The 17034-nt window shown below is 36.6% G+C and overlaps 1 protein-coding gene and 1 pseudogene across 1 annotated transcript; both read left to right on the top strand.

Annotated features, from left to right (window-relative positions):
• The first annotated feature begins 344 nt into the window (after positions 1–344).
• On the top strand, positions 345–4784 carry LOC103551597 (olfactory receptor 8B3-like). Its single transcript, XM_008521118.2, has 2 exons — positions 345–361; positions 3839–4784. Exons 1-2 carry the CDS (start codon positions 345–347, stop codon positions 4782–4784), a joined length of 963 nt encoding a protein of 320 aa, XP_008519340.1.
• An 8511-nt stretch (positions 4785–13295) lies between these two features.
• LOC103551598 (olfactory receptor 8C8-like) lies at positions 13296–14210 on the top strand (annotated as a pseudogene).
• The last annotated feature ends 2824 nt before the right edge of the window (positions 14211–17034 follow it).

Below are 17034 nucleotides of genomic sequence, written 5' to 3'. Positions count from 1 at the left end.
CTGATGAATAGAGATGCAAAAATTCATAACCAAATTCCAGCAAATTGAATTCAACAGCACATTAAAAGGATCATACACCCTAAACAGTGAGATTTATCCATGGGATGCAAGGTTGGTTCAACATACACCAATCAATAAATGTGATACACCAGATTAATAGCACAAAAGATAAAAATCCCATGATCATGTAGTGGATGCAGAAAAACCATTTGACAAACTTTTACATCCCTTCATGATTAAGAAAGGACAGGGAATGTTTTGCCAAAGGGTATGATGAAAGTTTGGGGGTGATGGAGATGCTCTAGATCTTGATTATCGTGGTAGTTACATGACTATATTATTCTATGAGAGTCATTGAACTGTACTTTTAAAATGAGTGATTTTTGTTGCATCCAAATTATACCACAATAAAATTGATTTTAAAGGGGCCAAATGGGTGGCATAGTACTTAAGTTTGTGTGCAGCTCTTCAGCAGTCTGGGGCTCAATGTGTTCAGATCCCGTGCATGGACCTACACAATACTCATTAAGCCATGCTTTGGTAGCTTCTCACATACAAAACAGAGGAAGATTGGCATGGATGTTAGCTCAGCAACAATCTTCTTCAAGCAAAAAGAGGAAGATTGGCAACAGATGTTAGCTCAGGACCAATCTTTGTCACCAAAAAAAAAAAAAAAAGAATTGCTTTAAAGAAAAATTGCAAATGAACCAGTTTCAAGTATGATCTTCTAGCCTCTGCCCTTGAAAAATTTCCATAAACAAAACAAATTTAGTTTTGTATTAAACAACCTAGTAATTTTTAAATTACTACAGAAGGTTGAATAAAAGTGAGTTCTAAAAAAATGGAATGCAATTCAGCAATAAAAGGGGTAAACTATTGATACAGGCAACAACTGGGATGGACTTAAGGGCACCATGCCTAGTGAGAAAAGCCAATTTCCGAGGTTAGATATTGTATAGTTTCATTTGTTGTCTTCCAAATGACCCGACTATACAGATGGAGAACAGGTTTGTGGTTGTCAGAAGACAGTGATGAAGGTGGGAGGGGATAAGTGTGCCTATAAACTGGTAGTATAAGGGAGTCCTTTATAACAGTGGAGCAGTTCTGTATCATGATTGTGGTAGTAGCTGCGTAAATCTATACAGGTTATAAAATCACGTTGATCTACACACACAAAGATGCACATAACAATACAAACAGAGTGTATATAAAACTGTTGAAAGCTGAACAACATCTGTAGTCCTGTAACCTGTTAACATTAGTGCACTAATGTCAATTTTCTGGTTTTGTTATTGTACTACAATTGTTTAAGATGTCACCATGGCAGGAAGCTGGGTGGAGTTCAGGGGACTCTACACATTATTTTTTGCAACTTCCTGTGAATCTATAATAATTTCAAAATAAAAAAATAGTTTTCTTCTCACAAGCATGACCACAAGTTTATATATATCTGGGAATTCTAAAGTCATATTTTCTTAAAGCGGAAGCTTATTAATAGTGATTTGTCCAATAGATTTGATTTTAATCTATTAATAGAAAAGACATATTGAGCCAGAAAACCCAAGATAATTAAACTTTGATGAAATAATGGATCATTCTTATACAGACTTATGATGGTTCAACTTACAATTTTTCAACTTTACAATAATTTGAATGTATAAGTATAAACCATGCTTTGTATTTTGATCTTTTCCTGGGCTAACGATATGTAGTATGATGCTTTCTTCTGACGTTGGGCGTGGCAGCATGCCACAGCTCCCAGTCAACCATGTGATCACCAGGCTAAACAAGTGATACACTTCTGTACTCGTACAATCATTCTGTTTTTCACTTTCACACAGTATTCAATAAATAATATGAGATATTCAATGATTTATTATAACATAGCTTTGTGTTAGATGATTTTTCCCAATTGTAGGCTAATGTAACTGTTCTGAGCAGTTTTAAGGTAGGCTAGGCTAAGCTAAAATGTTTGGTAGGTTAGGAATCTTTTTGACATGATATTTTCAACTTACAATGGGTTTATCAGGATGCAAACTCATCATAAGTTAAAGAAGATCTGTATTATATAATATTTTTTAAACAAAAATCTCTGAAATCAATTAAAATCCTTTTGTTTATCTTTATAAAATTTGCATAAACACTGATTATTTAAAGAGATTCAAATATTTAAAAAGAGCATAATAAATACACTTTACTAAAATGTTCATAAATCTTTATGAACATAAATCTTTAAAACTACCCTGTTACCTAGAATTATAATTAGTGAAATTTTCAATAACATTAATAATTTGCATCTTTATAGGGAACAACAGAGGATCATTTTTCCTATGCCCTGGGGGATATGTAATCCCTGATGGGAAACCAATATTTACTGTCATGGTTAGTAACAGAGTAACAGAGTAAACAGAGACATCAGTTTCTTCCCTGCGGAACTTATCATGGTGGGAAGGTCCTAGGGGAGACCTATGACTGGATTGTTAATCAGGTCCAAAAGAATTATAAGCATTAAGCAAATGCCATGTGCTCTATGACTTGGGGGCTCAGGTGTCAAGTCTGTGGTTTCCCTTTATACTCTTTTAGTAAATTTATAACTACAAGTTTGATGTACAATTCAGAACGACTCCTGAAATATTCAGACTGTGAGATCTATGATTTGACTCTTTTGCTAATAAAAGAAGAAGATTCTCTGACTACATCTCCTCAGCTTTTATATCACAGAAGGCAGTTCTTCTTCAAGGACAGTGGAGGGGAAACACAGGTAAAGGGTCAGTACTGAGTTCTCTCAGTGGAAGGAGAGTGTTAATCAAATTTCTATTTTTCTCTTACTCTCTCTGTTGCTGAAAAATGAGGAAAAGTATTTATATTGAATAATAGGAAACTCAAAAGTATGGAGCTCTGACTACAATGCCTGCATCATTCCCAGCATATCTCTCTGTGCTGGAGTCATCCTCAGTCTGGTAGCAAGATCGCTATATTAGTACCAAGTGACACATCCAGAATATTGCAACATTAGAGAAAGAAGATGTTTGTATCTTTCCTAAGAAAAAGTTTTTCATTGAAATGTACTATGCATATAGAAGAATTCATATAAGTATACAGCTTGATAAATTTTCATAAATTAAACTAATTTAATTAGCATTCAAGTTAATTATGTTTCTCTTTCATGCCATCTTACAACACTTGGAAAAGCATATCCACCTTTCCTTATTCATTCTCTGTCCTTCAAAAATGGAACAGGGGAGAAGAATGTGTAGAAACACTGGAGTGTTAATTACAAATCTTAGCCTACCAAGGCTCTGAATACCTGTTATCAATTATTGGCGTCAAAAAATCTTGTAGTAAGGTATCTGAAAACCCCGTAGGCTGCTGGGACTCCCTTGTAAAAAGCAGAATATCAGTATGGTCTCTGCCCTGGAGGAATCCTCTATTTATTGATGGTCATCACAAGGGAACTGAGGTTTCTATTAGGATAGTGGAAACATGAGTAGGAACCAGAAAGTGAAGGACCAGATGAATAGGTGGGAGAGATGGGGATACATTCCCACTACTGAAACTCATCATCAGGTAGGCTTGTTCCTCAGCCACTCCATCCCTCTATCTTCTAGTAAATACAGGAGCAGTTGTTTGTCACATGCAGCTCATGCAATAAAAGACAGAGTGATTTAAATGTTGAGGGGTGTGTGTGGCAGTACATTCAGAGCCCATAAGGCAAAGGAGGACATATTTGATTTCTTCCAGTCTGAGTTCCCTTCTCATAAATGAGAGGTTGTAAGAACAAAGCTGGGTTCTCTATTACTGGAATTTTTTTCTCTTCTCACAGATTTCCAAAGTTGAGAATGCTGGCTAGAAATGACTCCTTAGTGACTGAATTTGTTCTTGCTGGATTAACCGACTGTCCAGAGCTGCAGAAACCCCTCCTTTTCCTGTTTACAGTGATCTACATTGTCACCGTGGTGGGCAACCTTGGCTTGATCATTCTTATTAGTCTAAATTCTCACCTCCACACCCCCATGTACTATTTCCTCTTCAATCTATCTTTCATTGATCTCTGTTACTCTTCTGTTTTCACTCCCAAGATGCTGGTGAACTTTGTGTCAAAGAAGAACATAATATCCTATGTCGGGTGCATGACTCAGCTCTTCTTCTTTCTCTTTTTTGTCATCTCTGAATGCTATATGTTGACCTCAATGGCTTATGATCGCTATGTGGCCATCTGTAATCCATTGCTGTATAAGGTTACCATGTCCCATCAGGTCTCTTCTGTGCTAACTTTTGCTGCATATTTGATGGGATTTGCTGGAGCCACTGCCCACACAGGGTGCATGCTTAGACTAACCTTCTGCGATGTTAATATCATCAACCATTACTTGTGTGACATCCTTCCCCTCCTCCAACTCTCTTGTACCAGTACCTATGTCAATGAGATAGTAGTTCTCATTGTTGTGGGCATTAATATCACAGTACCCAGTTTTACCATACTAATTTCTTACATCTTTATCATCACTAGCATTTTTCATATCAAATCTACTCAAGGAAGATCAAAAGCCTTCAGTACCTGTAGCTCCCACATCGTTGCTCTTTCTCTCTTCTTTGGGTCAGTTGCATTCATGTATCTTAAATATTCTTCTCCTGGATCTATGGAGCAGGGAAAAGTTTCTTCTGTTTTCTATACTAATGTGGGACCCATGCTCAATCCCCTGATCTACAGTTTGAGGAACAAGGATGTCAAAGTTGCACTGAGGAGAGCACTGATTAAAATCCAGAGGAGAAACATGCTCTGATTAGAAGCAGCAATAATGTAAAGACATTCAATTTTTTAATTTAATTTTTATTAGTGTTTTTCAAGATGAGATTTTTCCATGATGATATTGCTTCTACAGATTGTGTTATGTATGGTTTAATAAAATTGTCTTGTTATTTCCCTTGTAGAGGATCTTGTCTCATTTTTTGCCTGCATATCTCTTACACCTCATACCAGTTTACTAAATAACTAAAAACATGTTTATAAAAGGAAGAAATATATGGACCTACTTTTTTTCATATATGTTCATATTCCTTCTGTCCCCTGGGCTATTCTTAATCTGGACAAATATGATGAGTTTCATCAGTCCCAGAGTGTTAAAATTTCATCCTGTTCACCTAAACACAGAAGTGCCAAATACAATAGAAGCATTCTCATTCTTAGAAATATTATTGCCGGTATAGGCAAGAGGATTCAATGATACATCTTCATTATACACTGTGCATATAGCTTAAAATATAGTTTATAGTTAAATCACCCTGATCTTTTCCTTTTTTTCTATTTTTCATACCAACTTTATGCATATTCTGTCCTTTCTTGTTCCCTTTGAGAATGGCACAACCTGTATTACACGCTACCTGTTTTTGAGAGCCTCTATCAAACCCAGCTCTTTTAATATTGAAGAGAATGCATATAAGTCCACATTTTATTGCAAAAAATAACATTAACAGGGGCTGGCCAGTGGCATAATGGTAAGTTCCCGTGCTCTGCTTCTTGTGGCTGGGGTTCGCAGGTTCAGATGCCAGGTGAGGACCTATGCACCTCTCCTTAGGCTGTGCTGTGGTGGCACCCCACATACAAAGTGGAGGAAGATTGGCACGGACATTAGCTTAGGGCCACTCTTCCTCACACACACACACACATAAAATAGCATTACCAGACTATGATTAAAGCCATAATGCATATGTATCTTAGGATCTCAATGAGGGAGCATAACCAGTTTATTATAAATTTTCCATTCATTACTATCTAAAATGATGTTAAATATTTTGGAAAAAAGCATGTAGTTGTTATTGCAGATTTATTATTTATTGCTTAAAGGAAAATACTGCACGTTAAGTTTGGAGAGACATGTTAGAGACTGTTTTACTTATCTAATGAGACTTATCATGAAAAAAGGTGTAGATTAATTATAATAAACTATATCCCTAGCAATATTTTGTGGGCTTATTTAAATTTGTGTCTTAGTCCATTTGGGCTGCTATAGCAAATTACCAGAATTGGGGCTTACAAACAACAGAAACTCATTTCTCACAGTTCTGGAGGCAGGAAGTCCAAGATCAGGGTGTCAGCATAAACGGGTGTGGGTCTTCTTGGTCACACACTTCTCATTATAGCCTCATATGGTGGAAGGGGTCAGTGATCTCTATGGAGCCTCTTTTATAGGGCACTAATCCCATTCATAAGGGTTCCATCCTCATGACTTCAATACCTCTTAAATGGCCCACCCGCTAATATCATCAACTTTGGGAGTTAGGATTTCAAGACTTGATTATAGCATCTTATCTCACCAACAGGAAAATAAACATATTTTGGGCCTGCCCAGTGGCACAGCAGTTAAGTGTACACGTTCTACTTCGGTGGCCGGGGGTTCGCTAGTTTGGATCCTGAGTGCAGACATGGCACCGCGTGGCAAGCCATGCTGTGGTAGGCGTCCCACATATAAAGTGGAGGAAGATGGGCACGGATGTTAGCTCAGGTCCAGTCTTCCTCAGGAAAAAGAGAATTGGCAGATGTTAGCTCAGGGATAATCTTCCTCAGGAAAAAAAAAAAGGAAAATAAACATACTTAAAGTAGATGCTAGGTCCCATAATTTCTTTATTTCTCCATTGCTTTTCCCACTTGTATATTTAGAATGTCAGATATATTTGGAAGACAAGAAATATTTGTTGAATTATATTATCTTGTTTGAATAACAACAATAAATTTTATTGTGATTATAATTAGTAAAGTATAATAATAAATAACAACAATAATAAATAAATACTTCAGAAAAACTTTGAGGTACAATTTAATTTTGGGGAGGAGACTGTGGCAGCCATAGACGCGCTGCTCAGCTCCCTTTCAAGAGAACCAGCTATGGGGAGCATCACTGATAAAAGTCTATAGCTGATACTCCTTTGGATCCACCATAGCGTTCAGGCAGAGTCCATGCTTACTCTGAGATGTCCCCAGCCAATTGCTTAGCACGGTGGGTCATACAGGAGCTTTCCAATTTCTATGTAACATGGGTCTCTTCTGATAGGCAGTCTTTGCTTAGGGAATCCTATCGTTCTAAGACTTTTTAGAACCGGACTGTGGTTTGAAATTTTCCTATCCACTCCTTACTTATTTCTCTCTTTTCTTAGGTGTCAGACTTTCATCTGTGTCTGAAGGCCTTTAGAACTGGCTTCTACTCCTGCTTATCCTGCACAGATATTTTCCACAATAAATGTCTTGCAAGTCCAATCATTTCTTGGCATCTGCTTCTTAGGGAACCCGAAATGACAGAGATGACTTCCATAACTGATTTTAAAACTTAGCATAAAGCTCTGATAATCAAGACAGATTGGTTTTGTTATGAAACTAGACAAATAAATCATGGGACAGAAAATAAGGTTCAGAAACAAATCCTCACTCAACAGTCAATTGCTTTTTAACCAAGCAACAAAGTAATTACATAGGAAAAGAAAATCTTTTAAGCAACTGATGCTGGAAATACCAACTATTGAGAAGAAAGAAATTAAACTTTAACTCTACTTCACATCATACACAAAAATTAATTTTAAATGGATCAAAATCATATACGCAAAGCTTAAATATAAGTCTTCTGGAAGAAAACATCAGAAAATATGTTGGTCTAGGCACAAATTTCTTAGACATGTTCTGGAAAGTACTAAATCCCAAAGAAGAAAAAATAAAATAAATTTGATTAAAATTAGAACATCTATTTATCAAAAAAATTCATGGATAAGTCACAGACTTGAAGAGTATTTTAAGTACATATATTTGATAAAAATATTGTATCCAGAATATAAAATAACTTAAAAATTGAAAGATATCTCAATAATAAAAAGACCATATCTTAAATGGGCAAATAATTTGAAAGGCAAATCCCAAAGGAAGGTGTGCAAATGGCCAATAAGAACTTGAAAATGTGCCTAACTTTATATTTTTACGTGACAACTTTTTGCTCTTTCCTCCTTGTAATATCTGTATAACCAATTCTCTGTTTTAAATATCCTCTGTAGAAAGCACATAGTATACCATTTCTTTTTCTTATTAGACCTTGTCTGATCCAGGAAACACATGTTAAGTGAATTTGATGGACCGACTTGCCCACCTCACAAGACATAATCCTGTCTAATCTGCACATGTTAAATTCTGATGAAAATGATTAGACAGAAATAGTCACTTGATTGTAATCTTTTCCACTAAAATTATTTTTAACAATTATTTTTTTATTCCTGGATTTACTGAACTGGTAAGATTAAATCTAGGGATTCTGGTAGTCCTATTTTCACTTCAGGGGTAGAGTTCATCTGCGAATAAAACCAAAGAGAATCAAGCTGTACAAAACGTGGGAAGGGAGACACTCTCATGAATGATCAGTCCTATCCAGCCAAATAAGAAGCCATGTCCATCCTTGGCCCACCAGTTTCACACACGGTTTTGGTGTGGGCTGGTTTATGTAGCCAAGTTTGACTTGGATTCCTGTCACTTAAATTGAAAGAATCCTGAATGTACCCAGTACAAAACTTTGTGTTTTGCAAGATGTAGTGACTAAATAAATCAATTTTAGATACCTAAGTACTAACCTTATTCTTGAGTAGTAACTGTGACCTTGTAACAACCAATGAATCCCTCCCAGCTTTAGCTTTTTCATATATGAGACAATGATGTGTGATTTAGAGGGTGATTGTAGGGGTGACCTGAGGGAAGGGGTGTAAAGAATTTAGCACTATGATTGGCTAACAATAACTAATAGTGATACGAATCTCAATTTCTTTGGTTCTCTCTCTAATTATACAGAGAAATCATAGGGGCAGGGCCTCTGTCTCATTCTGTTTGTATTCACTGTGTCTTGCAGTCTAAATGCCCAACAAATGTTCATTGGATGAAATGAATCAGTACAATCTCTAAAATAAAGAGAGAATCTGTTGACGGAGTTTTACACTTCATGCACCATATATTCATAGTAGAATAGAACTACAGAAGGTCTGGAGCTTTTACTGCCAGGCTCCAGGTTCCTGTTGACTTTATTTTCTCCTTGATGTCATTATAGAAATAAAACAGAGAACTCTGGTTGAAAATGACAAACTTGATATAGGCAACTTGTATGTACTTCTTCCTACAACTCACTAACGTGAAAGAAAAGAGATTAAAAAATGGCATTAACTCACAAGGACAAAAAAACATAGACTCACAAACAACCACAAAATTTTGGAAGCTAGAGAGTAGGTAAATAAGCAGTATTTGATCTGGCATACTCCCAATAGCTGACCTTACAATAGAGCTGTGGAAACCAAGAAAATAACAATTTATACCATATTCTCTCTCATATACCAAGGATTTTGTGGTACCAGGTGTTTTTTAAAGAAGTCATGAAGTTAAGGACAGAGGAAATGGAATGCTTAAAAGTCTCTTTAAGAAGTATTTAGATCTTCAGATCTCCTCTACCTCTCCATGCAGCCAGATGACTTCCTCCATTATCACCCAGTAAAAGACAGAGATTTATTAATTAAGGAAAGTAAAACAGAGTCTCTATATTAGGAGACTATCTGTACATTTGAGAGAGAGTTTCCCATACTAAAAAAAGGGAAAGAAAATGGAAATTTCACCTAATGAATGTTGATATCATTAGCCTCCTTTCTCCTCTCAGGTCAGAGAATGTTGAAAGCTAGGATTATGTCTTTCAGGAATATTAGAAGACCCTTTTCCGGGTGATCAAATTAGCACATGGCAAATGACCTACTGATATATCCACTAAGAGTACCCCCACTGAAATTGGACATTATACAATGAAGCCTCCACTTGGCAAGCTCTAAGCCCCAACATGGAGATGCTAGTCAGCTTTTTAGAACCCCACTCCTAAATGTTAATACATGTGCAGGTATCCTGAGACATTCAAAGGGAACCTGTAATATGAAATAAACAATGTAAACAAACAGAAATAATTTGAAGGAAAGGGGCAACTCAAGAGAAGAAAATTTCTGAAAAAATTTTATAAGAGAATAAAATATACCCTTGAACATTAGAAATTTTAGACTAAAGAAAAAAAATCAATAAAAGTCCTGGAAGGAAAAGTTGAAATTATCTCCAAGCTAGTAGAGTAAATGAATGGAAAATAGAAGAGAAAATGCAGCACAAAAAGAGGATATTCAGAATTTCAGCATCTGAATAATAAAAGTTCCTGAAAGACAACAGAAAGTCCAGTGAGGATGAAATAATAATCTATAGTTTAAGAAATATTTTCCAGACTTGAAGGACTTGAATTTTCTGAGTGGACTGAATTAATGCTCCCCTTAATGTATAATCAGACACATAAAGATACAATGTTGTGGGCCAGCCCTGGTGGCCTAGTGGTTAAGTTTAGCACACTCTGCTTCAGCAGCCAGGGTTCAGTTCCTGGGAGTGGTCCTTCACCACTCCATTAGCAGTCAGGCTGTGCTGGTGGCCCACATACTAAAAAAATAAAGAAATATTGGCATGGATGTTAGCTCAGGGTGAATCTTCCTCAGTCAAAAAAAAAAAAAAAAAAGAAGAAGGAGACAACATAGTGAATGTTCAAAATAATGGAAACAAACATGCAATCTTAAAAGCTTCCAAAATGGACTGAAAGTAACCAATTTTCATTAAAAATATCAAAAATCAGGGAGGTATTGAGCTTCTTAAGATTGGATCAATGTCATTAAAATTTTGAGGGAAAGTGACTTCTAAATTAGTTGTTTATTCCCATGTAAGTGGCCAATAAATAAGAAGGTACAATACATGTCATTTCAGATGTGGAAGGTCAGATAAATTTGCATTCCACACATATTTTTCAAGAAATCAGGATAGTTTACATTTTGTGCCAAAATGAATCAGAAAACCAAGAAACAGGGACATATTATTTGAGGAAATAGAGGATCCAGAACATGATAAAGATAAAGGGAATCCCTACCATGGTGATAAAGGAAGATCTCAAGATTTCAGATTTTCATCACAGCTGGGAGACAATCTGTCAAGATAGAAGTGGGTCAAAAAATTCTGAGAGGATGTCTTCAAGAAGATGAAATTAAACAAGTGACTAAATATACTGAGAAGAGATTTATAGAAACTGGAGAAGCATTTGTGTAGAAATCAGCAAAATCTATAGAATAATAAGAAAAGCAAACAAAAAGAATTAGGGAAACAAAATCATACGGTGGATTAGCTGTGAATATTGCTTAAAATGGTGTTAGCAATGTAACACAGGAATATTGATCTAACCTAATTTATGATTATAACTATATTGGTAGGAATTAGGGATGGGGAGCAGGAAGAGAAAGGGGTGTGTGTGTGTGTGTGTGTGTGTGCGGTGACGATGAGGGGTATGAAAAGTTCCAAATTCTCATCTTCCATAGAAGTCCAACTTAGAATACTGTTAGAGTACTCCAAATGTGAAAAGAAGCTGTGTAAGTGAGAGGACAGACCAAACTTTTCAAAGAGATGGATCCTTTGATACTTGGAAACTGGATGAATATGGTGAGTGAGAAGGTGCTTAAGTTTAGTTTATGGATTAGCGCCATGGAGGGTGGTGAAAATAACTTAGAAATAATGACCTGGAGGAGCAGCACTGAGAATCATAAGAAAATACTGAATTCAAATTCAGCTTGGAGCATTTTGAGCTTGAGGCACTTACATAGACATAAAGTAGGATTGTCTGGGAGGTAGTCATGGCAGAAGTCCAGGCTATACACAAAGATCAATAATTCTCAAAAATGGGTGATTTTGCCACCCAAAGGACATATGACAATGTCTGGAGAACATATTGATTGTCACAGTGGTGAGGGGGGCTGCTACTGGCATCTAATGAATAGAGGCCAGGGATGCTCTGCATCCTATAATGCACAGGACAGGCCACAACAGAGAATTATCTAGTCCAAAATGTCAACAGTGCCATGATTAGGAAACCCTGATGTAATGAATATGGATTAGGAGCAGAGGGAGGGTACCAACACTTCTCAGGCTCTTGTTATGTGTCAGGCATGTTTCTAATACTTTATGTGACTCAATTCATTTAGTCCCCACAACAACCCTATGAGATAGCTCTCTAACCAGACTCATTTTATAGATGTGAAGAGGTATAAGTAGATAAAAATATACATATACAAGTGCCAGAGAAGTTATATCCTTGTGTGCAGTCTCAGAGTTAAGGAGTTTAAAGTCCAGATTTAAACTCAGTCTGACTTGAGGTGCCCACCCCAACTCTCTTAACCACTTTGCTACATCTCTTTATGGAGGTAAAATCACAAGCACAGATAGAACTAAAATTATGATTTAGTATTTTACTAATGCAATTTCAGAGGCTCTAGGGAAGTGCTCAAAATGGCAAGTGACCATGCTTCAGATATTCCTCTTTTAGGACTGTGCATAGAGTCCAGGGGATAATGAAGGAAGTGACAAAGGGGGGCACTCATTTCTCTGCATTGGCAATTAGGAATTCCTTTTCTGAAATTATAAACTGAATAGAACATTGTGTCTCAAAGGATCCAATGTTAGATCTATAACAAAGGATGGAAACACAGTCTCACTAATTTCTACCCTCTTGGGCTAGTTTAACTTGAAATGAAATCATGAGGGAGAGAAAAATTTTCTGGGCTTCTAATCAATTTTCCTAGAACTACAGGGCATGGAATAGATTTTCACTTCAGTCAACTGATTGTTTTGGAGCTCACGTAAGGTTGTTTTCCTCCTTGCAAGTAAAGAGAACTTTCTAGGCAAATTCTCAAATAGAAATCATGGTCTATTCCCCAGAACACCTCTTTTAGCATTTCAAAGACTGTGGATACTGCTGATATATAGCATCTCCTTCATTGTTGTTGATCCCCTCTAGACTGTAGGGTAGACAGGCTCTTAAAATCCAGAAGCAGTGAGGCCTCCAGGAAAAGGAAGGTAAGAGTTGAATCAACTTTGCCTCGATAATTTCCTTTCAAACCCAAACTGAATAAATCAAGGGATCTGGGAAACACCACCTACTTATTGCTCCTTTCGGTCTTGTTCTTTCATGGAGACTGGGGAGAAGAGAGGAAATGAAGTGCAAAGATGCCAGTGGTCTATCAGGATTCTTTCCAGAAAGAGACAAACAACATGAATGGGGGTAAAGGAGGAAATGAGGAATCACTAAGAATAATCTTAGGAAGTCTTGCTGTGTGTCTTCAGACAACCCTGAGCTTGTAAATCAGCAGATCTAGCTCTCCTTCTGGACACAAAGAGTGAGGGTCCATTGTAAACGTCACTTTCTACTCCTGTGATCACACCTGCAAAGTAAATGGCTGTGGAAAATGAATCTTCTGTGACTGAGTTTATACTTGTGGGATTAACAGACCAACTTGAACTCCAACTGCTCCTGTTTTTTGTGTTTTTGGTGAACTATGTGGTCACTGTGGTGGGCAATTTGAGCTTAATTAATGAAATATGTCTGAATTTGCACCTTCACACCCAGTGTACTTTTCCCTCTTCAATCTGTCCTTCACTCTGTTTTTCATTTGTCTTTCCCCCCAAAATGCAAATGAGTTTTATTTCAGGGAAGAACATCATCTCCTCTGTAGGACGCATGACTCACCTATTTTTCTTCTGCTTCTTTGTGAACTCTGAGTGCTATGTATTGACAGCCATGGCCTATGATTGCTATGTGGCCATCTATAAACCCCTGCTGTACACAGTCAACATGTCCCCTCAGATCTGTTCTTTGCTGATGTCTGTTTCATATGTGATTGTGTTTACTGGTGCCGTTGTCTACACCTGGTGTATGATCAGGCTGATCATATGTGATTCCAACATCATCAACAATTACATGTGTGGCGTTGTCCCCGTCCTCCAGCTTTCCTTCAGCAGCACCTATGCCAATGAGCTTGTGATTTCTGTTACTGTGGGCACAATTGTCATAGTATCTGACATCATTTTCGCTATTTCCTGTGCTTTGATTCTTTTCGGTATCCTTCACATCTCATCAGGTAAAGGTTTGTCCAAAGCCTTCAGCAGCTGTGGCTCCCATATAATAATGTTTGGTCTCTTCTATGGGTTTGGGTTGCTCACTGATGTCAAACCATCATTTGCTGGGTCTGTGGGCCAGAGAAAATTTTTCTCACTGTTTTACACTAGTGTGGTGCCCATGCCAAACCCTCAGAAACAAGGATGTCAAACGCTGGCTCTCAAGAAAACCCTAAAGAGATTTACAAACTGAGTGGAACCATATGCCATCTAAGCCTCCTTGGCTGTGTCTTTTTCTCTTCTTCCTGTTCCTCTTCAACCTCTTCCTCCGATTCTTTTATCATTCTCTTCATTTGTCTTTCTAAAGTCATCTTGAGAGAATTTCTGTTCTGTTGTCTTTTCTTCTCTTGCTACATAGTGTAAATCTCTGGGCTTATTCTTGGACTTAAGGGTCATCCTCAGTGCTAAGGTGACCCCATACCAGTTGGAGACAATGGTTGATAATTTTTCCTGTCTAAGGATAACACTACCTACTATTTTTGTGTGTGTATCTATCCCATTAAAGGTATGTCATGGAATGGTACACTGTCTAATGAGTTCATTTCTTTCTTGGTTTTAAGGGTTTATTACTTATAATTGCATTAAAACATTGAAGGAATGGCAAAAATTGTGGGTCTGGTAAAGCTGTCAAAATTTCCAGGATTTTTCAGAATTTTTTTTTTTTTAGTTATGGTTCTTGTTTTGGAATTTCAGCCTCACATATGTAAAGAAATTGAATACCTCATTGAACCATGGTTTTTCTTTTACTCTTGGGGATGCTTGAGAAGGAATCAGCCATACTGTTCTGCCCATCTTTCTCAATCCCCACCAATAATGAATGCCACTATTTATTGCTTTCATTGACTGATATTTTGTCATAAATAGAGCTGAAATTGTCTAACTTATCCATATCTCTGTGGATTATAATTTTGACGAAAAACTACACAATGATCTTGACCACAAAAAATAGTGCCACGTGTAATGTCAAGATTCTTTGTTTTCCTAACTGTGTAACAGGGGTTCCTCTTTGCAAGGGAAGATGTGTTTCCTGCTTTGAAAAATCAAACAAAAATATATGACTGAGGGGCTGGCCTTGTTGCTGAGTGGTTAAGTTCCTGCACTCCCCTTCAGTAGCCCTGGGTTTTCCAGTTTGGGTCCTGGGCGTGGACATGGCACTGCTCAGCAGGCCGTGTTGAGACTACATCCCACATAGCACAACCAGAAGGACCTACAACTAAAAATATATAGCTATGTACTGAGGGGCTTTGGGAAGAAAAAGAAAAAGAAGATTGGCAACAGACGTTAGAGCTCAGGTGCCAATCTGTAAGAAAAAAAAATATGGTAGAAACCTTGTCCCATTGGGATTTATTCTTTTAATATGAAAATTTGACTCCTCTCCTTTGTCTCTAAGAGAAAAAAATAAATCTGTGGTCCATACCATACGCCGCATTTTTTGTACATTCCATTAAAAGGTAAGTCTCTTTATCACATTCTTTAGATGAGGAAAAATGTAACTTGCTGAAGATCACACAGCTAATGACGCAGAGCCCAGTTTTTAAACGCATTGTTCATCCAACAAAGAAATGGAAGGAAAGTAAGAATTGTGAAGGAACAGAGATAAATTCTGAAGATTTATTTCCCAATAAGCTTGGAAGAGGGAGTTTTCCTGGGAATAATGTCCTCAGCCAAGGTGCTTGTTGCAGAGAAATGGCTTATAAGACTTTGATGCTCAACTAGAAAAATGCACCTGCCTCTGGAGAAGTTTGGTTTACAGCAGGGTAAACAGGTGAGTTACAAAGAAATGCATTATCACAATCTTTTTATGATATTGATCATTTCCTGGGACAATGAGTCTGAGGAGTTTGGGGCAAGCCTCCCAAGTGAGGCATGCTGCAATTTTTATAGTAATATGTGTGCTTTAAGAAGCCTATTAAATATTATGCTATCAGGTGGAAACAAACAAAAAAAGTGTCCTTTTTTTTTTAAAAAAAAAGAAAGCAATAGGAAATAGAGCCGTATAAAATTTTTTAATTTTGTGTCTTACACAGAAGATTAACAGTCTACCGTCCATTACTACTTTCAGTGAATTTAGGGCAAGATGTCCCTCAGAGGATATATCTTAGTCAGGAATGTAGTTAATTATCTCCATAACTTTTATGTTTGTACAAAGATATCATGAGTTTTGAAAAGTTCTAAAACATTCATTTTTAAGAATAGCATTACAGATAATTGTGCCGGTTTAGAACTTTACTTAAATCTGATTAAAATTATAGTTATGAGAGCAGATAATCAGGTAATTATATTAATTATGCTTATATTACTGTCATAATTTATTTAAAACTTTTATTCCTCAAGAAGAATCTGAATGCTGCGTATGTGCTTCTATCCTTCTTTTGTCTGCATCCATTAAAATGCCTGCTTAAACAGATAGCTTAATACTGTTCAGTTTGAATTTTACTCTGAAGGGCATGTTTTCAGAAATTCACTTGCTTTAATAATGATATAGGATGAGAAGTATATCACCCATGTCTAATAAATCCTTAGTGCTTAATAAAAAAGTAAAATGTGAATCCTAGTCATAGTACATAACTTGTGGTCTGAGTACAATACGTGGGCATCAGCGCTCCCTGGTGGAGTATGAGTCGGCAGACAGTCTGGCTCAATTCTGTGAAGTCAACAGTCTTATTTTACAGATTGAATTTCTTGTGTTGACCTGGCAAATCCAACTGACTTAACATTTTAATTAAAACCACCTTTCATAATTTTATAAATAAAATTGTTTAAACTCAAGCTTACTGGTTTTTAAATTAACATTATTTAATTAATAAAATAAGAAAATTCAATATAAAATAAATTCAGAGTATGTAAGCTTATTTTACAACTATAGAATGCCTGGAAATTATGTATATGTAATTCAGTCAATTTCTTAAAGACATGAATATTGTCATATACAATCATACTTTAGTGACAAAGATACCTATTGATAAATGCATCATTAGGCAATTTTGTTGTTGTGCAAACATCCTAGTGTGTATTTA

This window comes from Equus przewalskii, chromosome 6 (genome assembly GCF_037783145.1).
Source record: "Equus przewalskii isolate Varuska chromosome 6, EquPr2, whole genome shotgun sequence".
NCBI lineage: Eukaryota > Metazoa > Chordata > Mammalia > Perissodactyla > Equidae > Equus > Equus przewalskii.
The sequence above is the reverse complement of the archived record's forward strand: the minus strand, read 5'-3'. Positions and strand labels throughout refer to the sequence as shown.